Source organism: Amblyraja radiata, chromosome 1 (assembly GCF_010909765.2).
Source record: "Amblyraja radiata isolate CabotCenter1 chromosome 1, sAmbRad1.1.pri, whole genome shotgun sequence".
In the NCBI taxonomy this organism is placed as follows: domain Eukaryota; kingdom Metazoa; phylum Chordata; class Chondrichthyes; order Rajiformes; family Rajidae; genus Amblyraja; species Amblyraja radiata.
The window spans coordinates 124,476,608-124,499,614 of NC_045956.1; the positions used below are offsets into that span (position 1 = coordinate 124,476,608).

General features: G+C 42.9%; 1 protein-coding gene across 1 annotated transcript in view; it reads right to left on the reverse strand.

The window, feature by feature from the left end:
• Positions 1-206: 206 nt before the first annotated feature.
• LOC116981855 overlaps positions 207-23,007 on the reverse strand; it is a 60,434-nt gene continuing 37,633 nt past the window's right edge. Inside the window, exons 6-7 of the mRNA XM_033035034.1 lie at positions 10,711-10,824; positions 207-469 (exon numbers count right to left, since the gene is read on the reverse strand). Of these exons, the coding sequence (XP_032890925.1) occupies positions 403-469; positions 10,711-10,824 (181 nt within the window). The 3' untranslated portion in view covers positions 207-402. The remainder of the gene's footprint in view (positions 470-10,710; positions 10,825-23,007) is intronic.

A 23,007-nucleotide genomic window follows, 5' to 3' on the forward strand; every position in this document is an offset into this window, starting at 1 on the left:
TTTTGCGTTGAATCAAATAATTGAAAGAAAACACATTTGAAACACAGGAAGTAACTTTTTGGGTGTGATTGAGAGCTAAAAATCAAGCTCACAATGGTTTTTATAATACTTAACAGGAATAAACTATTAATTTATAGAAAAGGTAAAAGCTCTTAGTACAAAGCTTTGCATCAGTCATGAATTGAATTGGATTAACCTTTGTAGAATATATTGGATGGTGGTGATTTACTTCATACACATACATATGCATACACAGAGACAGGCACTTGGTTTATTTTATGATACGTACAGTTCCAAAAGAGACTTGCACTATAGAGTAAAATTAATCATCCAAAAATCTAACGTGCAAAGAAGGCATTAAAGTTATTGTGTGCATTGCTCTCTTCAGGATGATTTGACCATTCACCCAGCATTTTCTTCATTCACACCAAAAATGAAGTAAGGGGCAACTTCTGCATTTCGATGGATTCTAGAGAAGAAGAAGGAACAAATTGTCAGTTCTACAGTCTTTTAACATTTGCTTTACTAATGCAATGAACTCCTTAAAATTAGCAACGTCATATTACCAACACTTCCATCAGGAACATATAAATATCTTTTGAATCTAATCAACATTAAACCCTAAAAATGTTTTACATTTGCTTTAAAAGAATACCTTGTGAATTTAGAAGTAGCAGCCAATAGTTTTAACAATGCAGCTACAAATACTCTTACTGAATGGACACCAAGTCCTCTATCTTTGAGAATGTCAATTTAAAAGCAGAGAAAAATATGCATATATTTTTTAAACTGCTGCGTTTCGCCGGGATACACGTTTACTTGAGGTCCAAATGAACGTTCAAAATGTGACCACCAGAGCAAGTATAGCTAACGAAATGAGCACAATTGGAATACACGGACTCAGTATGGCTACACTTTTAAGTGAAGTCTGGAACTACAATAACAAAGTTCTCGGAAAACACAAGCATTTGGGGGTTTAGAGTTTTGTTCATGTTTTCAATTCCCAGATATGTTGTATTGGTTTGGTCAATTACAGTTGAAATGAATAGAAACTAGCAATAGTCTTCATGCCACACAAGTGCCAAGCAATGATGATATCCAACTAGAGAAGATACAGCTATCTCCCCATGACATTCAACGGCATTACCATCACAGAATTCCTCCACTATTACAATCCTGGTGATTACAACTGAAATTGAATACGATGTACAAAATGTGGCCACAAGAACACATCAGAAGCTGGGAATCCTGCAGTGAATAACCTGCCTCATAATGGTAATAATAATAATAATAATAATATACTTTATTGTCATTGCAAAGACATACAACAAAATTTCAGGCACACTGCCCGAGCGGAGCTCCAACGTGTCAGATAAATAATAACGAATAACAAAAACAGCAAGAAAACGTCGTCAGAATGTGCAATGTGCCATATTCACAGTATAGTGTTGTGGCAGTACAAAATATTGGCTATGGGGGCTGCGTGTTCAGTTCAGAGTGGTGATGGCCTTGGGGTAGAAACTGTTTGTTAATATTGTGGTTGGTGATTTGATGGACCTGTAACGCTTTCCTGAGGGCAGAAGGGCAAACAAGTGATATGAGGGATGAGATGAGTCCTTTAGTATGCGTAATGCCTTCTGCAGGCAACGAGAGCTATAGATCTCTTCCAGGGCAGGCAGGTGTTTGTGTTGGTGATCTTGTATTGATGACTCTCTGCAGAGCCTTCTTGTCAGCCGCAGAACTGTTGACATACCATACCAGGATGCCATGTGTCAGGACACTCTCTTTGGCGCAATGGTAGAATGATACTAGCAGCTGTTGTGGCAAGTTGACTTTCCTGAGTGATCTTAGGAAGTAAAGCCGTTGTTGTGCCTTCTTTACCAGGGAGTGCGTGTTAGTTGACCACCTGAGATCTGTTGAGATGTGGGCGCCCAGGAACCTGAAACTGGAGATTCTGTCCACTCTTTCTCCATTTATGTGCAGTGGGGGATGGTCACCCTGCTTCTTCCTGGAGTCAATGATGAGCATTTTTGTTTTTTTTTGTATTGAGTACTAAGTTGCCAAGCACCAGCCTATTCCTCAGATTTCCCAAATCCTGACCACTATATGCAAGGCTCAAGTCAGGAGTGTGACGGAATACCCTCCACTTGTCAGGAGGGACACAACTTCAACAGCACTCAAGAACCTTGGCATAATACAGGATAGACTAGCTTGCTTGATATGCACCCCCTCCACTCACTTCATCATTGCTGCACAGTAGCAGAGATTTGTACTACCTGAAGGATGCATTGCACCAACAGTGCTTAGCCAGCAACTTCCAAAGCCATGACTCGGTCAGCAAAAAGAATAAGAACACCTAGTTCAATGTGACATGGAAATATATTGCCATTCATTGCCACTGTCGCTGGGTGAAAGTCCTAGATGACAATCCAAGTCATCTGTATCCCCAGGTACACAAAATTGCTGGGGAAACTCAGCGGGTGCAGCAGCATCTATGGAGCGAAGGAAATAGGCGACGTTTCGGCCCGAAACGTCGCCTATTTCCTTCGCTCCATAGATGCTGCTGCACCCGCTGAGTTTCCCCAGCAATTTTGTGTACCTTCGATATTCCAGCATCTGCAGTTCCCTTTTGAACACATCTGTATCCCCAACTGACTTCCTCCTTATTTCCAGCATTAACCGTCTCTATTTCAGATTTCTATTTTATTTGCTTTTATACTTGATATAGTCATGGTAAATTTATCCTTTTGTTTAAAATTATGTTAACATAATTGGTAAAAAAAAGAGCAGAAATGTGTTTCAATGAATTTAGTGACTGCTGTTAGAACACAAACCTCACGCATTCACCTTTATTAATTGTATTGAGGAGTTGTATTGAGTCGAGTTGGAGAAGTTGTCAAAAATGTTGGTGAGGCTGTACTTGGAGTATTGTGTTTAGTTTTGGTCACCCCTGCTACAAAGAAGATGTTGTTAAGCTAGAAAGAGTATAGAGATGATTTCCGAGAGCCTGAGCAATAGAGAGCAATTGTAATTAACTTATTAATACAAGAAATTAAGTATTATACACATCTTTTAACCTTCAGGCATCCTCACTATAATTACAGTAATTTTTAACCCCTGCCGCCGAAGTCTTGGACCCTAAAGGGCCTGTCCCACTATACGAGTTTACCCAAACGTCTCCCGAGTTTAAAAAAAAATCTAACTTGTGGTAAGTACGTAGAATGTACGTAGCGGGTACGTCGGAGCTCGGGACGTCTTTTAGCGGCTCGTAACGCTAACGGCAGGTACTCGGGAAATGCGGTAAGCTCGTGATGTTTTTTCAACATGTTGAAAAATGTCCACGAGAGCCCCGAGTACCTACGAGCGGCCATTACCGTAATTCTCCGAGTTCGAATCAGGGGAAACTCGGGAGAACTCTTGAATTACCTCGTACAGTGGGACAGGCCCTCTACCCTCTTTAATCATCAGTTGAGTAGTCTCAAACTTTAATCCTTAGAGCGCAGGAGGCTGAGAGGTGATCTTATAGAGGTTTATTAAATTATGAGAGCAATAGGGAAGGTGAATGTTCAGTTTTTTTTCCCTCCAGTGTAGTGGAATCAAGAAACAGAAGACATAGGTTTAAAGTGAAAGTGGAAAGTTTTAATCGAAACCCGAGGAGCAACTTTTTCCTTACAGAGGCTGGTGGGTATATGGAAAGAGTTGTCAGATGAAGTAGTTGAGAAAAGTACAAAAACAACATTTAAAAGACATTTGGTCAGATACATGGATAGGAAAGGTTTAGAGGGATATGGGCCAAATGCGAATAAAATGGGAGTAGCTTAGATGGTGCATGTTGTTTGGCACTGATGCGTTGGGATGAAGGGTCTGTTTCCTTGCTCAGTTACCCTAATTGGACAGACCATTCACAGCCTGCAGGGAGAATGCCTGTTGTATTTATCTTTCATTTTGCCAAGAACACAAGTAGAAACTAAAACCTGATATTCCACGACCAATGGAGGCAAAGCAATTTAGGAAATAAATTTTAAAGAACTATCTTTACTTGCCAATAACAATGACTGCGCAACTCTAACACACAACTTCATAAGAAAACTTAATTGGGTGGTTGAAATGTACACCCACGTATTGCCTGAATGACATAAATGTGACGTGTCCTGCTGGTAATCCATGCTTTTTGGTCAGACGGAAACCCATCAACATGTGCAAAGTGTCCAAACCAAAACCACTGATAATATCTTGCGTAACTACACAAACATACAGCAGGAAATCCAAAACTTGGTCCAATCATAACTTCTTCCAAAGGACACAAAACCTTTTCATTGCATTACATTTGAATTTGCAAAACAGAAAGTTACACAAACAGCCAAATAGTTTATGACCTTCTTCAAATAAATATGCAAGCTATTTTAAATCTTTCATTGCAAAACAATTGAATGCAAGTCAGTTTTTTAGAAATTATAGCACAGAACACCTCACTACATTTTTTCTATATTTCTGTTGACAGCTGACAATCCTAAACTCATTCTCTACCCTTTCCCCATATCTTTCTTCATATTTTCTTTACAAATACTTTTTGAAAATACTTTCAAATTATGTTATTCTCTCTGCATAAATAATCATGTTAAATAATTCAATGTTTCAGAAAACATTGAGAAAATATTTTTTCTAACTGCATTGTGTTCTGACGCTTTTTGTGTTTCTCCCCAGGTCACTGATTAGTGTAAATTCACTATCATTTTATATTTAAATTTTTCATGAAATACAGAAAACTCTTGTTCTGTCAAAGATAAGAATTTGGGTAAAAGCAGATATGGTAAATGGACGACTGTTTTAAATTTAACCTAACCTTTATAGATTGGAAGATAAAATCTAAAGTTTGATTAAAAAAAAGTAATGTTGCTGTATTACAAAATGCTGGTCAGACCTCAATTGGAGTATTGTGTGCAGTTTTAGTCACCACTCTATCGGAAATATGTGGTTGTGTTGGAGAGAGTGCAGAAGAGACTCACCAGGATATTGCCTAGGTTGGAGGACTTTACTTATGAGGAAAGATTGGATAGATCGTGCTTTTTTTTTTTTGTTGGAATGAAGGAGGCCGAGGGGTGACCTGATGGAGTATGTAAAAATGTAAGGCATGTAAATACAGTTGATAATCAGAATATTTTTCTCGTGTTAAAGACATGTAAAACAAGAGAATAGAGGCTTAAGTTGAGAGGAGGCGGTTTCAAATGGGATCTGAGGGGAAAGTTTGTTTGATATCTGGAACATACAAACAGAAGGGATGGAATCGATACAATCACTTTAAGCAGGGCTGCCAACTCTCACGCTTTGAGCGTGACACTCACGCATTTCAGCCAATTCTCACGGCCTCACACTGAAGACAAAATTCTCACACTAACAGGCTGTCTTCAGTCCCTGCACAGCAAAGATCTTATAGCGGAGCTATAGGATCTTTGCTGCACAGTTTGTCTCAAGTTTGCGCCGCATGACAGCGATCTGCACGGATTGGGGAAGCGCGTCGGTCCCGGGCAGCGGGTGTCCGCGCTTTTGTGTGCTGTCTGCGAGCGCTGTGCTTCCGGCTACCGCGGCAACCTCGCTCCCTCCCTCCCTCCTGCCCTTCAACTCACACGGCAGTGCCAGCGCCACCAATCCACGCTACACCATGCCCGGGGAAAGAGGGAGGGGAGAAAGAGAGAGAGAGGAAGAAAAACATGGAGGGATGGAGGCAAAGAGAGACAGGGGAGGGAATGTAGAAAGGGGATGAAGGAAGGGAAGGAGAAAGGGGAGAAAGAGGAAGCATGTGGAAAAAGAGAGAGGGGGAGGAAAGAGGGAGGAAAGAGGGAGGGGAGGAAAGAGAGGGAGGGAGGGGGAGGATGGAGGGGGGGAAGGAAATGTGTGTGTGTATCCCTGTGTGTGTGTGTGTGTCTCCGTGTGTGTGTGTCTCCGTGTGTGTCTTCCTTTATGTATGTGTCTCCCTGTGTGTGTGTGTGTGTGTGTGTGTCTCTGTGTGTGTGTGTGTATTTCCCTGTGTGTGTGTGTGTGTGTGTGTGTGTGTGTGTGTGTGTGTGTGTGTGTGTGTGTGTGTGTGTGTGTGTGTGTCTCCCTGTGTGTGCACATGTCTGTGTGTCTCCCTGTGTGTGTGTGTGTGTGTGTGTGTGTGTGTGTCTCCCTGTGTGTGTGTGTGTGTGTGTGTGTGTGTGTGTCCCTGTGTGTGTGTCTCCCTGTGTGTGTGTCTCCCTGTGTGTGTGTGTCTCCCTGTGTGTGTGTGTCTCCCTGTGTGTGTGTGTCTCCCTGTGTGTGTGTCTCCCTGTGTGTGTGTCTCCCTGTGTGTGTGTGTCTCCCTGTGTGTGTGTCTCCCTGTGTGTGTGTGTCTCCCTGTGTGTGTGTCTCCCTGTGTGTGTGTCTCCTTGTGTGTGTGTCTCCCTGTGTGTGTCTCCTTGTGTGTGTGTCTCCCTGTGTGTGTCTCCTTGTGTGTGTGTCTCCCTGTGTGTGTGTCTCCCTGTGTGTGTGTCTCCCTGTGTGTGTCTCCTTGTGTGTGTGTCTCCCTGTGTGTGTGTCTCCCTGTGTGTGTCTCCTTGTGTGTGTGTCTCCCTGTGTGTGTGTGTCTGTGTCTCTCTGTGTGTGTGTCTCCCTGTGTGTGTGTCTCCCTGTGTGTGTGTGTCCCTGTGTCTGTGTGTGTTTGTGTCTCCCTGTGTGTGTGTGTGTGTATCCCTGTATGTGTGTGTGTGTCTCCCCATGTGTGTTTGTGTCTCCCCGTGTGTGTATGTGTCTCCCCGTGTGTGGTGTGTGTGTGTGTGTGTGTGTGTCTCCCCGTGTGTGTGTGTGTGTGTGTGTGTGTGTGTGTGTGTGTGTGTCTCCCTGTGTGTATGTGTGTGTGTGTGTGTGTCTCCCTGTGTGTATGTGTGTGTATCCCTGTGTGTATCCCTGTGTGTGTGTGTGTGTGTGTGTGTGTGTGTGTGTGTGTGTGTGTGTGTGTGTGTGTGTGTGTGTGTGTGTCTCCCTGTGTGTGTGTGTGTCTGTCTCCCTGTGTGTGTGTGTGTGTGTGTGTGTGTGTGTGTGTGTGTGTGTGTGTGTGTGTGTGTGTGTGTGTGTGTGTGTGTGTGTCTGTCTCCCTGTGTGTGTGTGTGTGTCTTCCTTTGTGTATGTGTCTCCCTGTGCGTCTGTTGTCACATCCTGGCCTTAGACAGGGCTGCCAACTCTCACGCTTTGAGCTTTGAGCGCTTTGAGCGTGAGAGTCACGCATTTCAGCCAATTCTCACGCTAATGACAGAATTCTCATGCTGTCTTCAGTCCATGCACAATTTGTCTTTTTGCGCTATATCACAACGATCTGTGCGGTCTGTGGAAGAGCGTCAGTTGGCGGCTGTGAGTGACGTCGCATCTCTTCTCTTCTTTCTTGGTTGGATGTGCAGCCGCCGAGAACATGAAGCAGCCGAGATAAAACTAACCAGGTGAATCGGTTGTAAAACATGGGGAGGACCACAATGAGGCCAAATATCTAGGGTTCGGCAACCTACGGCACATGGGCCGTAACCCAAAAAACCTGAACACCCCCCCCCCGTCGCAACGCTCCCTCGCAATTTCTCACCCTCAACTCTCACCCAATGTTGGCAGCCCTGCTTTAAGAGACATTTAGATAGATGCAGGACTAGGCAAGACATACAAGGTAATGGACCTCAGGCAAGCAACTGGGATTAGTATAGACAGGCAAAACTGTCAGCATGAACATAATGGGTCAATGAGGCAATTTATGTGCTGTGCATTTCCATGATTCTATAATCATTGTGAAACTAACATGATTGAAACAGACACCCATTTCACAATGGTCCCAATCTTACTTTCAATTGCATTCCATCAAATCCCTGCAATTATTAGAATGCTGCCCATTTTCTTGTGTATCCGTAACAGGCTTTGGATCTTGGCTTTGAATATTTCTATCTGGGGTATATTTCTCTTCCATATTCTTTCTGTTCCTCCTTCCAATCACCTCCAAAAAATGTGTTATACACAATCCCTCCTATTAAACATCACTATTAAGCATTAAACATTAAATGCCACCTATCCACACAAGCCTCTATCCTGCCTATCTGCAGTTTCCGCCAAAAATATCTAATTAAATCACCGCTGAAACTACTGATGCATCGTGCTCCTAATATAAATGAATGAGGCCCAAGTCTCACCTCAATTTCAGTCCTACCAAGATGACTCCTAATCATTCTATCCATATGGACACAGCAATGTTATCATCTACTTTTGTTGTCATAACCATTCTAACGTGGTGCTCAGCAAGATTCAACAATACACACATGGCACTCATAGAATACCTACTTTGAAGATGCTATCTATTTTTCCAGACACATGGCAGCAGTGCGGATTAACTTAAGCCCTTCCAAGTATCACAAACTTCACCCATATATTGAATCGCTGGGTAAAATAATTGATTTGTGATTTTCCAGTGCATAAACATAAGATTTTTGAAGAGGAGGGAATACTTCCCACTCTTGGTGCTTTGATTAAATTCCTATAGCTAATGCTTTGCGATTAATCATTAGAGGTTCGGCTATTTCTTCCCCAAACTATTTTGAGGTCCACGCCATTGAGACTTTGTGACAACTTTATTCCACTCCTATTAACTTCTTATGATTGCATCTATTTTTAGAGATTTTTGTCAACTATTCTAGATCTTGTTCAGGTTCTCCAACTTTTTGCCTGCTGTTTATTGACAATAAGCATTCTCGACATTGTTTACGTCGATGTACGGTTTCATCCACCATTTTATCCCCAAGTAATTAAGCCAACCTCTACCCCCCTACACAATCACAGAATTCAAGAGAATATCACACACAAAATCCTAAAACTATAACTAAACCAAATACCTTAAAACTGTACTCCAAAATCTAATCTATATTTCATATGAAGTTACTTTACCAATTTGACAATGTCAAAGGATTTTTTTGTACAATCATTTTAATTATTTAATCAATATGAAAAGGATTCAGTTTCAACTCGAAGAGCAAAATAAGCCAAAAATATGAGGAGCATAAAATTACCTGAACCACAAATTTGTGTGGCAAATATTGAGCAAATGATTGGTACCAGTATCAGTGAAGAAAAATTAATGCCATAAAAATGTTAAACATATGGACTGAATTTATCAAAGCTTTGCCACAAATGCAGATCTTTGCCGCACATATGTTGACTCTGCTTTTCTTCTTATCTTAAATCAACATGAACAAAAACTAAATTATTGTAACAATAATGCATTTCATTAATAATCTGTTCTGTATGTTTATTTCCTACAATAAAGCCATATAATCTGACAGAACCTTTGACATTTGTTTCAAGTCAAGCCTTCTTCCGCCCAGTAAGCAGATGTAAAATACTTGTGGCTTCCTATCGCTAATAAGCATTCATTATCACCAGCCTTATAATTTTCAACAGCTGCCTGAAGCTAATACCCAATAAGCAAAGAATAGAGATCAGCTACTGCATTTAAATGAATTTCCATTCAAAATTATATTAGTTGTCAGAATCAGTATCTGAAGTGCAATTTGTGAGGGTTTTTTTAAACGTAGACAAGTCTAAAGCCATCTGTCTTTAAACATTTCCCTATCAGTGTAATTCCCTAACATATACCTATCAGTGAAATTCCTTTCTTATATTTAAGCATCTAACTAAAGATGATTTGGCCCTTGGGATATTCATTGCATAAAAATTCAATGCACAATAGGTAATACTGAATGTGAAAAATTATTTGGACTGGTAAATGGATAGGTGTTATATTCCGGACAGCAGAATGAATAACAACTTACACGCAGGCTGGCTGGATCACAAGAGAGATTTATTACCCAACATTCCCTACTTATATACAACACCAACTCATTAGCATATACATGAATATGCATGAATACATTACAATAGGGAAGTCTCAGAGGAACCTGATCAGAGCCTTACAAGTTGGGTGACTGGAGTTGAGGCTGGTGGGGTGTGCTATGATTTCATCCCAATCCTGGGGTCAAGAAAAGAGCGTTCACATCGCGGCCCTGTTTCACCAATCTTTCCACCACTAAGAGCAAGAAGCGGAAGATGCCATTGTGTGCAGATGCCGAGAAGTGTGTTCAGCTCTGGCTGAACAATTTCTAATCTTGTGATGTGGACTCGATAAGAAGATCCCAATCCTCAACATTTTTAATGTCTTGGAATTAATTAATTTGGTTATTCTGTACTCCATAACCTATTGCTTCTCAGAGATTCAAAAAACTGTATTGGTTTTCTTTGAAACTCTAGGTTGCAATGATAAAGGGAAATCTTATTGCACTGAAAATATTTTGTGCCATTATGACTGTTAATCCTTGGACAGAAAGCACATTTAGTTAGTGTAACCACAGCATTAAGTAATTTTAACCTTAGACACTTAGCAAGAAATCATGGTTCATAATTTTCTAAAACAAAATAACATTCAAATAAGCAACGTTTAAGAAGGAACTGCAGATGCTGGAAAATCGAAGGTAGACAAAAATGCTGGAGAAACTCAGCGGGTGAGGCAGCATCTATGGAGCGAAGGAAATAGGCGACTTTTCGGGTTCAGACCTTTCTTCAGCCAAAACGTAGCCTATTTCCTTCGCTCCATAGATGCTGCCTCTCCCGCTGAGTTTCTCCAGCATTTTTGCCTACCTTCAAATAAGCAACAATCCCTCAGCAAATGTGCCTTACCTTAGAAATGCTCGTAGTCTTTCATCTCGTCGCCATTTTTTATAAAATGAATAGGACATGTACATCAGGATGACACCACCAATGCAACCAAACACAGCTCCAGTCAGCACATCACTACCCAGAAAAGAAAGTAAAATATGCATTGATGGTCAAACTTTGCAAACACTATCTAGAAATATATGTATTACAAATAGCCAATTTGTTTTCAAAAAAAAGTTTTCAAACAAATTAATGTCATCATCTTTTTAAAAAGTGCTTGTTTGGTTAATGGATGATTTCTTTGCAAAATATAGCTGAACATTTATTTTAAAATGACTGTTCAAATACTAATGCCCCTGTCCCACTTAGGAAACCTGAACGGAAACCTCTGGAGACTTTGCGCCCCACCCAAGGTTTCCATGCGGTTCCCGGAGATTCCCGGAGGTTTTTGTCAGTCTCCCTACCTGCTTCCACTACCTGCAACCTCCGGCAACCACCTGCAACCTCCGGGAACCGCACAGAAACCTTGGGTGGGGCGCAAAGTCTCCAGAAGTTTCCGTTCAGGTTTCCTAAGTGGGACAGGGGCAGTAACCAAGCCGTTTCCAAAACATTTTCAATTGCAAAATGATTCATGAAAATATTATTTTATGTTAATCTTTATCTTATGAACTGAATGCTTAAAATGAACCTCTATCAATTTCCCCTACAGAAATGTTACTTGGGTTTTCCCTCGAGGCAAGCCTTAAACATACAATAATGCCATGGGAAGCAGTCTGTTCAAGAAGTGGCAACTCATCTGTTAAATTAAGGGTTTCCAACCTGGGGTAAATTTCGCCTACCCAGGGACAAAAATTTGTTGATTCTGTATTTGTACATATTTTTTCTCATTGACTGACTGTGTTTCGTTCTGATATACCGGTATCTGTTCATCATTAGTTGCTCATAAATAAGTGAAATAACATTGTTATGTGCTATTAAAGTTGCCAGGGGTAAATGGGACGAAAAAGGTTGGGAACCACTGTGTTAAATTATGCCTTGAACAACATTTTAACCATCATAAGTGATAGGATCTCAATTAGGCCATTCGGCCCATCAAGTCAACTTTGCCATTCAATCATGGCTGATCTATATCTCCCTCCTAACCCCATTCTCCTGCCTTTTCCCCATAACCCTGTGTGTGTGGGGGGTGGTTAGTGTGTGTGTGAAGCCACAGCACCCCCCCCCCCCCGCACCGCGCGTTGTGGGGAACAGACCCAGCGGGTCTGCACTTGGTCTAGTATATATTTAAAACTCTCGTGTTGGTTTGTCCGGGTTATATTCCGCGAATATTCGTTTTAGGCGTTTGTGAATCTCCGGTAGGGTTTTTCATCCTCCTCTTCATGTTTGTAATATTAAAAAATTCGGTACAACCTTTCCCTGCTTTTTCGGTAAAAAACATAAATAATTTCAAAATGTGAAAAAAAATCAAAGCTTCTCGCCCGTTGGTGAATGTTCCATAGTGTGATGTCACAATGCCCAATGTTCACAGATGTCCAATCGCAATGGATCTCATTTACATCTGCCTTTGCTCCAGCCCCAGCCCCGCCCCCGTGTCGAAGCGCGTGATCACCACTCTCCTCACGCCTCTCCCCCTCTCTCCCCACCCCTCTCCCCTCTCTCCCTATTCCCCTCACCCCTCTCTCCTCTCCCCTCACCCTTCTCTCCTCACTCCTCTCACCCCTCTCTCCCCCTTTCCTCACCCCTATCACCCCACCCCTCTCTCCTCCTCTCCCCCTCTCCCCATCTACCCGTCTCCCCTTCACCCTCCCCGCTCTCCTCCCCTCTCCCATCCCTCCCCACTCCCTCCCCCCTCCCCCTCTCCCCGCTCTCTCCATTCCCCCCCTTCCTATCTCTCCCCCATCCACCCTTCCTCCTCCCCCCTCCCCACACCTCTCTCCATCTCCCCCCTCCCTCCCCTCCCCCTCCTCCCTCCCACTCCCCACCCCCCTCTCTCCTTTCCCCCCTCCCCCTCCCCCCCTCTCCATCTCCCCCTCCCTCCCTCCCTCTCCCCTCTCTCCGCCCTCACCCATCTCGCCTCCACTCCCTCTCCTCCACTCCCTCTCCTCCCTCCCCCTCCTCCCTCTCCCCATCCCTCTCTCCCCTTCCACCCCTACCCCTACCCCTCTCCCCATCCCTCTCTCCCCTTCCGCCCCTCCCCCTCCCTCCCCACTCTTCCCCTCTCCCCCTCCCTCTCTAGTCTCCATCAAGTAGCTCTATCATTTCCTCAGATGATAGAACTACATGTATAATTAATTGAGCTAACTGCAAGATAGAAAGTGTAAGATAAATGTGGGTTATAGTACCATGGCTGTAAGTCACACTGTAATGAGTGACACAAAGGACCCAGTTTCAACTTTCTGGACAGAATCAGTTTCCTACCTACATACTGTAGCTGGAGAGACCAATTTGCAAATTGTGAACATTAACACATCATTCATATGCAACCCATGATTTTTCATCCATTAATTCGTTCACTTTGATGGTTAGAAAGTCAAAGGCCAAGCGTGTGCAGATACAAAGGAATGTACCCATAAGAGAATGTTCCATGATAAGAATGCATAATTAGAAATTTATCTTTAAGACCTCAGAACACTGGTTATATTACAGTCTGGGCTAAATGGCATTGCATATTAAACACTGTTTGGCACTTGACTGACACCCAATCATACCCTAATTATCCGTTCCCTCCACGTAATGGCTGTTGTGCGTACATCTGCAGTTTCTTCCTTAAAGCCCTGTCCCACGGTACGAGTTCATTCCAAGAGCTCCAAAAATTAAATTTGTGGTAAGCACGGAGAATGAACGTAGCGGGTACGTCTGGGACGTCTCTTGGCGGCTTGTTGCGCTAACGGCAGGTTTCAGGAAGACTCGCTAACGGCAGGTAAGTACAGGAAGACTCGTGAAGATTTTTCAACATATTGAAAAATGTCCATGAGAGCCCCGAGTACCGACAAGTGGCCATTACCGTAAATCTCCGAGTTCGAATCAGGGCAAACTCGGGAGAGCTCTTGGAATGAGCTCGTACCATGGGACAGGGCTATTAGGCAGCTCTGAAAGTTCCCACATCGGTGACCTCTACTACATAAAAGTACATTGGTAACAGGTGCAAGGAAACCTTGCCAGTCACAGAAACAAGGAACTGCAGATTGTAATTTACAAATAAAGACATAAAGTACTCAGAGGGTCCGAAGAAGAGTCCTGACCCAAAACGTCACGTATCCATGTTCTCCAGATATGTTGCATGACATGCTGAATTACTCCAGCATTTCATGTCTTGCCAGTTGCAGGTGTTCTTCCAAGTCATGCAACATCCTCACTTGGAAATACATCACCAATCGTTCAACATCACTGTGTCTAAATCCTGGAACTCCCTACTCTTCAGCACTGCTGAAGTACTTTCATCAGAAGGACTGATCCTCACCACTTTCTCAAAGGTAGTTGATTTGTGGGATGTTCCAAGCATCTTTGCTAAACATTTCAACATATCCATGAAGGTGTCAAAGTAAACAAGGATGAAGATGAAAATAACTTGGATGGGTTAGAAAACCTGATAGTCAGCATACTCAAGCTATACAAAGATAAAATGTCTGATCAAAACTGTGGGACACGTCTGAAAAAAGTATGATCAAGTTGTCTGTAGTCATATGCACACCATACCTTACACACTGTGTACTCGGGATAGATACTCAATGTACAATAAATCCTCATTGCAGAGAACTCCTCATAGATGATTCTAACATGAATGGTACAATCTAAAGATGTCAGCACTCATTCAGTGTTGAATGCATTGCACTAAGTCTAAACTGAAACAGATGCAGTTCCAAGTGCACTTTGTAAACAAAATTTCCAATTTACAGGAAACATGCTCAAATTCTAACCGAGAAGCACAGCTCAAATTTGAGAAATAGTTTTGCAATTTAACCACAAGAAAGAATTTCAGGCATAATCAGCCAAATCATTCTACGTCATTCACATATATTCATATATGACTATGCCTCTGAAAAATAACTCCACTGATAGTTTCTTTGTAACACTGTAAAGGCAATGAAAACAATTAACATGTTAGTTACACTTGGTAATGTAAATTAAGTAAATGTGATATGATTTTTTTCATGCAAAATTAAATTCTGTTGGAGAAACATTTTCGTTTAGATGATCCCTCAATTCAGAAAACAGACTAATGATTCATTTTAATCATATTCTACTATGCTTAAATGCATCCAGTTTGAATATCTGGGTTGGCTTTCCAATTGGAAAGGGTAGAGAGAAGATTTACGAGGATGATGCCAGGGCTCGAGAGTCTGAGCAATAGGGAGGTTGAGCAGATTGGGATTCTATTCCTTCGAGTGCAGGAGAATGATTGCAGGGGAAATCCCTTCGAGTGCAGGAGAATCGAGTGCAGGGAAAATAGATTATGAAAGAAAACTGGCAGGGAACATAAAAACTGACTGCAAAAGTTTTTATAGATATGTGAAGAGAAAGAGATTAGTTAAAACAAATGGAGGTCCCTTGCAGTCAGAAACAGGTGAATTGATCATGGGGAACAAGGACATGGCGGACCAATTGAATAACTACTTTGGTTCCGTCTTCACCAAGGAAGACATCAACAATCTGCCGTAAATAGCAGGAGACCGCGGGTCAAATGAGATGGAGGAACTGAGTGAAATCCAGGTTAGCCGGGAAGTGGTGTTAGGTAAATTGAATGGATTAAAGGCCGATAAATCCCCAGGGCCAGATAGGCTGCATCCCAGAGTACTTAAGGAAGTAGCTCCAGAAATAGTGGATGCATTAGTGATAATTTTTCAAAACTGAGGATTGGATGGTAGCTAATGTAACCCCACTTTTTAAAAAGGGAGGGAGAGAGAAAATGGGGAATTACAGACCAGTTAGTCTAACATCGGTAGTGGGGAAACTGCTAGAGTCAGTTATTAAAGATGGGATAGCAGCACATTTGGAAAGTGGTGAAATCATTGGACAAAGTCAACATGGATTTACGAAAGGTAAATCATGTCTGACGAATCTTATAGAATTTTTCGAGGATGTAACTAGTAGAGTGGATAGGGGAGAACCAGTGGATGTGTTATATCTGGACTTTCAGAAGGCTTTCGACAAGGTCCCACATAAGAGATTAGTATACAAACTTAAAGCACATGGTATTGGGTGTTCAGTATTGATGTGGATAGAGAACTGGCTGGTAAACAGGAAGCAAAGAGTTGGAGTAAACGGGTCCTTTTCAGAATGGCAGGCAGTGACTAGTGGGGTACCGCAAGGCTCAGTGCTGGGACCCCAGCTACTTACAATATATATTAATGATTTGGACGAGGGAATTGAATGCAACATCTCCAAGTTTGCGGATGACACGAAGCTGGGGGGCAGTGTTAGCTGTGAGGAGGATGCTAGGAGGCTGCAAGGTGACTTGGATAGGCTGGGTGAGTGGGCAAATGCATGGCAGATGCAGTATAATGTGGATAAATGTGAGGTTATCCACTTTGGTGGCAAAAACAGGAAAGCTGACTATTATCTGAATGGTGGCCGATTAGGAAAAGGGTAGATGCAACGAGACCTGGGTGTCATGATACACCAGTCATTGAAAGTAGGCATGCAGGTGCAGCAGGCAGTGAAGAAAGCGAATGGTATGTTATCATTCATAGCAAAAGGATTTGAGTATAGGAGCAGGGAGGTTCTACTGCAGTTGTACAGGGTCTTGGTGAGACGACACCTGGAGTATTGCGTACAGTTTTGGTCTCCAAATCTGAGGAAAGACATTCTTGCCATAGAGGGAGTGCAGAGAAGGTTCACCAGACTGATTTCTGGGATGTCAGGACTTTCATATGAAGAAAGACTGGATAGACTCGGATTGTACTCGCTAGAATTTAGAAGATTGAGGGGGGATCTTATAGAAACTTACAAAATTCTTAAGGGATTGGACAGGCTAGATGCAGGAAGATTGTTCCCGATGTTGGGGAAGTCCAGGACAAGGGGTCACAGCTTAAGGATAGAGGGGAAATCCTTTAGGACCGAGATGAGAAAAACATTTTTCACGCAGAGAGTGGTGAATCTCTGGAAATCTCTGCCACAGAAGGTAGTTGAGGCCAGTTCATTGGCTATATTTAAGAGGGAGTTAGATGTGGCCCTTGTGGCTAAAGGGATCAGGGGGTATGGAGAGAAGGCAGATACGGGATACTGAGTTGGATGATCAGCCATGATCACATTGAATGGCGGTGCAGGCTAGAAGGGCCGAATGGCCTACTCCTGCACCTATTTTCTATGTTTTCTATGAGGTGTGATCTTATAGAGCTCTATGAAATAATGAGAATAGAACGGGTAGATGCACAGAGCCTTTTGCCCAGAGTAGGGGAATCAAGAACCAGAGGACATAGGTTTGAGGTTGAAGGGGAAAAGATTTAAGGAATCAGAAGGGTGGCATTTTCACACAAAGAGTGGTGGGTGTATGGATTGAGCTGCCAGAGAAGGTAGTTGAGGCTGGTACTATCACAATGTTTAAGAAACAATTAGATAGGTACATGGAGAGGACAGGTTTAGAGGGATATGGCCCAAATGCAGGTGGGATAGACAAGTGTACATGTTGGTCGGTGTGGGGAAGTTGGGCTGAAGGGCCTGTTTCCATACTTAACGTCTCTATGATTATGAAAATATTGCTTGAATATAATGAATATTCAATATTGCATATCAAAATGTATTATGAGATTGTGATAGTGATCAATTGGAGAATTCCTACAGATTGGAGGCACGATGGCATGCCAGGAAGTTACAAGATTTGTCAGTATTTCTTCACTGAGCTACATGTAGCCAGGTTTCTGGAAAATAAATACGTTCAAACTTTTTCATATAAAAATGTACAGAATTTCTGTAAATTGGAACCTTAAGCTACAAACTCCAGGCTTCAGAACTGTTTCTGTTCTTGTATTGTGAGAGGCTGAAATGATCAGTTTAATGGCAGTCTTTAGATACAATGATACCAAATATGTGTCTGAATACCTACTTGCTGAGGAGAACATCTGACAACATTGCAGACAAATCCTGAGAACTCAGAGCCATGTCCTTGCACCGAGATGGGACGACAAAAAAGGCTCAGATTTGCGAAGCACCTTTCACAGCTCCAAAACATTATTTTTACAGCTGATCATCACTGTGAGAAAATACACAACTAATGTGTATTCCTCAATTCTTGCTTCCCCATTCCCTACACTCAAATAACAACGATGTTCCTTCCCAGCCTCCACCATGTCCTCAGACTACCTTCTTCCAAAAAAGATAGTCACGCACCAATGAATTTCACTGCCTTAGTACACAAAATGGCAAATTTTGAAACATTTAAAAAAATTGACCATTTTTGACTTTTGAAGGATCTGAATACAATACAATACAATACAATACCGTTTATTGTCATTTGAACCTCACATGGAGTTCAAACAAAATTTGGTTCCTGCAGTCACACTGTAGAATCATGACACACATCAACACAATTTACACAAACATCCATCCGGAGGAGGCGCTGTCCTGAACGGCTGCCTGTCCTGCAGCTGTCCGTTTTTTCCCTTCTTTTTTAATTATTTTTAGTTCGTTAAGTGTACAGTCAGGGGGTCTAAATCTTTTATGTGTGGGGGGTGGTGGGGGGGAAGGGGGAAACTGCTTTTCTAAGTCCCTACCTGGTCGGAGGTGTTGCCTTCCTCCGAGCAGCGTCTTCGACCTGTCCTCGCGGCCTACCAGCGGGTCCTGGAGCGACGTTTCCCTGAGGGGACCTGGCCAGAACATCTGCTTTGGCGGCGGCGCAGAACGTCGGCGTTGGCGGCAGCGCAGAACATCGGCTTTGGCGGCAGTGCAGCGCTGGAGCGCTATTGCGGAGCGGGCGATGCCTTTCCTGGGTCGCCGCACTGGGACTCCAGTATGCTTGGTGCCGCCGAGGAAAACATCGTGGAGCCGCGGTTCTGCGGAGCGGCCAGCTGCGACGTTTGAACTTACATCTCGCCGAGATCACCAGTGTGCGGAGCTCCGTCTGGCGTGGTCTGTTGGCTTGGAAGCCGCAGGCTCCGGTGGGAAGGCGGCCGTTCCTGGCACCCCAAGCTGCTGGGGGTTCTCCCGACGCCGGAGTACCATCACCCGGCGAGAACATCGGGCGCCGTGGCGGCGACTGTGGAGGCCTCAATAGGCCCGACTATGGGTGGACAAGAGGATGGGGACTGGACTTTGTGCCTTCCCCCACAGTGGGAATCACTGTGGGGGGATGTTTTGGTGTTGAATTTCTTTATGAATACTGTGTTGTATTTTTATTAGTGTGCTGCAAGGACATCAGAATTTCCCCTGAATAAGGGGATTAATAAAGTATTTATCTATCTATCTATCTATCTATCTATCTATCACAGTGAATCTCCTCCTCACTGTGATGGAAGGCAAAGTCTTGTCTCTCCCCTGCTCTCCATTCTTCTCCCGATGTCAAAGTCCCCGGCGGGCGATGGTAAATCACGCGGCCGTTAATGACGCGCCGGGTGATGTAAGGCCCCGCTCCAGGTCTTGATGTTGGAGTCCCCGGCGGGCGCTGGCAAGTCCCGTGGTCGTTCAAGCCGAGCCGGGCGATGTAAGGCCCCGCTCCAGTTTGTTTCCAGCCCCGCAATTCAGGCGGGAGAAGTTGCCGTTGCGGGAGCTCCGAAAAGCGGTCTCCCACTAGCGACCCGCGAGCTCCCGATGTTACCGTCCACCGGGCCTGCGGCTGGGGCCACCAAAGCTCCGGAGTCGGGTCACAGCAGCGCGCCACCACAGCTCACCACTCTCCGAAGCCGGCCAGCTCCACGATGGTAAGTCCGCAGGCTCCGCGACAGGAGCCCCCAGGTCGTTCCAGCTGGAGGACGCTCCACGGTGCTAGACCCCAACGACAACGGAGACCCGACATGGAAAAGGACGGGTCCCCCATATAGGGAAGAGATTTAAAAGCTTCCCCCATGCCCCACCCCCCACACATACACAGTTAAAAAAAAAAAATTTTAAACCAATACAAACTATACACTCAACGGGACAAAATTATTTTTTAAAAAGATAGACAGACTGCAGAGGCCGCTGCAACGGTGGTCGTGCCGCCTACCTAAAAGCATTTAACTGAAGAAGAAATGTCAGAAATACCAGAAAACAAACACAGCAAAAGCTGCAAGTGTACAAAGATAGTAGATGGGCAGCCAGAAAAAGAGAGGTATCCAACTTAAAAGCATTAACATCTATTGAAAAAAAAATGCTGACATGGGAATTGAAACATCATAAATGGCCAGTCAATAAAAAGATTATATTCCCCCATTATAATTTTTAGCTCTTAATGAATGAGGAAAATATATTTTTAAACTGTCAATAATTATTATTTTTAAAGACAAGAAAATTATTAAATGCAACATAGAAGAGAACAGGGCAGGAATAGGCCCATGGGTCCATAATGTCTGTGCCAAACATGAGCCAAGATTAACTCTTATCTGCCTGCACACACTCCATATCACTCCATTCCCTGCATATCCATGCGCCTATCTCAAATCCTCTTAAATGTCACTGTATTAGCCCCCAATCACCCCAGCAGCAGGTTCCAAGCACACAAAAATATTATTTTTAAACTTTGCCCCTCTCAGCTTAAAGTCCTCTAGTGTTTGATATTTCTATCTGTCGACCATATAGATGGTTCTCATAATTTTATACACTTTTATCAGATTTCCCCACAACCTCCAATATCACAGAGAAAACAATTCTCCAAAACAAACAACAGGAATTCATTTCACAATGTTAATGTGGATAGGAATTTCAAAAGTAATGATTTGCTGTCCTCTAGTGGCGAAAGTTAAAAGGCAATTAAACATGACTGGGTAAATAAAATGACTGAGCAATGGAGGTGTTTTCTTCGGAAGGTCATTGAGGTTAGATCGACTTCAATGCAGCAGGATCTGAATGGCTATAACTCTTCACATTGTTTCAAGTGCCCTAGTTTAGCCTATAACGTGAAATGGTAGCCATGGGCAGGAACTCTCGTGCACACACTGTTATTTATTTTGCATCATTATTCAGGTAAAGAGTAATCTGGAAGGACTTTGGAGTCTGAAACCCTCATGATCTTTAAACATTACCTGGACAATCACTTGACGTGTCACAAGGACAAGGCTATCTGTGTTTTAACCAGCATGGATACAATCAGTCAAATGACCTCCTATGGTGACGTGAATTTCCATCAGTCTACTGAAGGGAGTGAGAATCCCAAGATGAAACAAAGCACACCATTTACTTCTTTCTGTTCCTCCATTCAAAGAGATCAGAGTTGACCAGTATCCTTAGTCCACTCACCTGCATTGATTCCATTTCCCTCAGCATTCTTATCTGAAAAAGCATCAACTGAAAAAGGAATTCAAATTATTCACTGCTTTTTTTGTGGGGGGGAAATTCCTGAACTGTTTCCTCAACTTATGGGCCACACAGTGGTCGAGCTACTGCCTTACAGTGCTAAAGACCCGGGTTCAGTCCTGACAACTGGTGCTTGTCTGTACAGAGCTTGTATGTTCTCCCCGTGACTTGCGTGGGATCGCTGGTCGGTGCGGACTCGGTGGGAGAAGGGTCTGTTTCCACACTGTATCTCTAAAGTAAACTCTCCTTTGTAACATTTTTTTGGGGTTAAATTTCACTCCTGTAGAAAATGGATTCCATAATTCTCCACAATATGACCTCTTCACCTTTTTATTATTCCAGTACATAAACTCTACATTACATTATCACTCTGCATAATGTAACGCTTGGAGTTGTGATATTATATTCTGCTGAATCTGTACTGCCTCAACCTTTCAAGGCCATTAGTCTTTGTCCAGAGCACTTACTGTGAAAATACTCCAATTGCAATCTAACCAAGGATTTTGTTCAGCTGTAAATCACTCCCTCTTAAAAGCCCCCCTCTTAAAGTAAACATCTTGAATACTTTTGCATCTGACTGAAACATTTTAGTAAATTGTCCCCTAAAATACTTTGAGCTCCATCATTCCAAACCTTATCGTTTAAAAGAAAAATAGTTACGTCCTTCCAATTTTAAGATTGAAGTGAATGCCTCCCTTCTTTGAAATCCATCCCACAAATTGCTCACTTGCTTAATCTATCAATGTCGCCGTGTAATTTAATGCTTCCCAACATATACTAACTGTCATCAACCTCTGTGCCAAGAGTAGACTTGAATACATCACTCTCCATTATTCATTAGTCATTAATTTAGAAAAGGCCACAGCCCAATTCACTATGGGGCACGGCTTGTCATTTACTGCTCTTTAATTACATATATTTAATTACTATTACTATGTTTCTTCTTCTACAACAGAAATAATCTCCTAACCAACACATTGATTTCCTTTCACATCCATGAATTTTAATTTTAGCTAATGTTTTCACGATTGAATTGTCAAATTTGTTCTGGAAATCCATATAATTATATTTCACAGGTGTTAACCATCTCCTGGATAGAAACATAGAAAGTAGATGCAGGAGGAGGCCATTCGGCCCTTCGAGCCAACACCGCCATTCATTGTGATCATGGCTGATCGTCCCCTAATCAATAACCCGTGCCTGCCTTCTCCCCATATCCCTTGTCGTCTTCACTACTTCATACACCCTACAGTCTACTCCACCATTCAATCATGGCTGATCTATCTCTCCTTCCTAACCCCATTCTCCTACCTTCTTCCCATAATCACTAACACCCATACTAATCAAGAATCTCTCTATCTCTGCCTTAAAAATATCCACTGACTTGGCCTCCACAGCCTTCTGTGGAAAATAATTCCAGATTCACCACCCTTTAACTAAAGAAATTTCTCCTCGTCTCCTTCCAAAAAAAGCATCCTTTAATTCTGAGGCTAAGACAGTCCAAGATTCTTCCACTAGTGGAAACATCCTCCTCGCATCTACTCTATCCAAGCCTTTCATTATTCTATATGTTTCAATGAGGTCCCCCCTCATTCTTCTAAACTCCAGCAAGTACAGGCCCAGTGCCAACAAACGCTCATCATGGGTTAACCCACTCATACCTTGGATCATTCTTGTAAACCTCCTCTGGACCCTCCCCAGAGCCAGCATATCCTTCATCTGAGATGGTGCCCAAATTTGCTTAACAATATTCCAAATGCAACCAGGCCAGTGCCTGAAAGAGCCTCAGCATTACATTTCCTGTTTTTGTATACAAGCCCTCTTGAAATAAATACTAAAAATAAATTTTCACACCTTATCCTTCCATATCTCCAGCTTCCCTCTCCTCTGACTCTC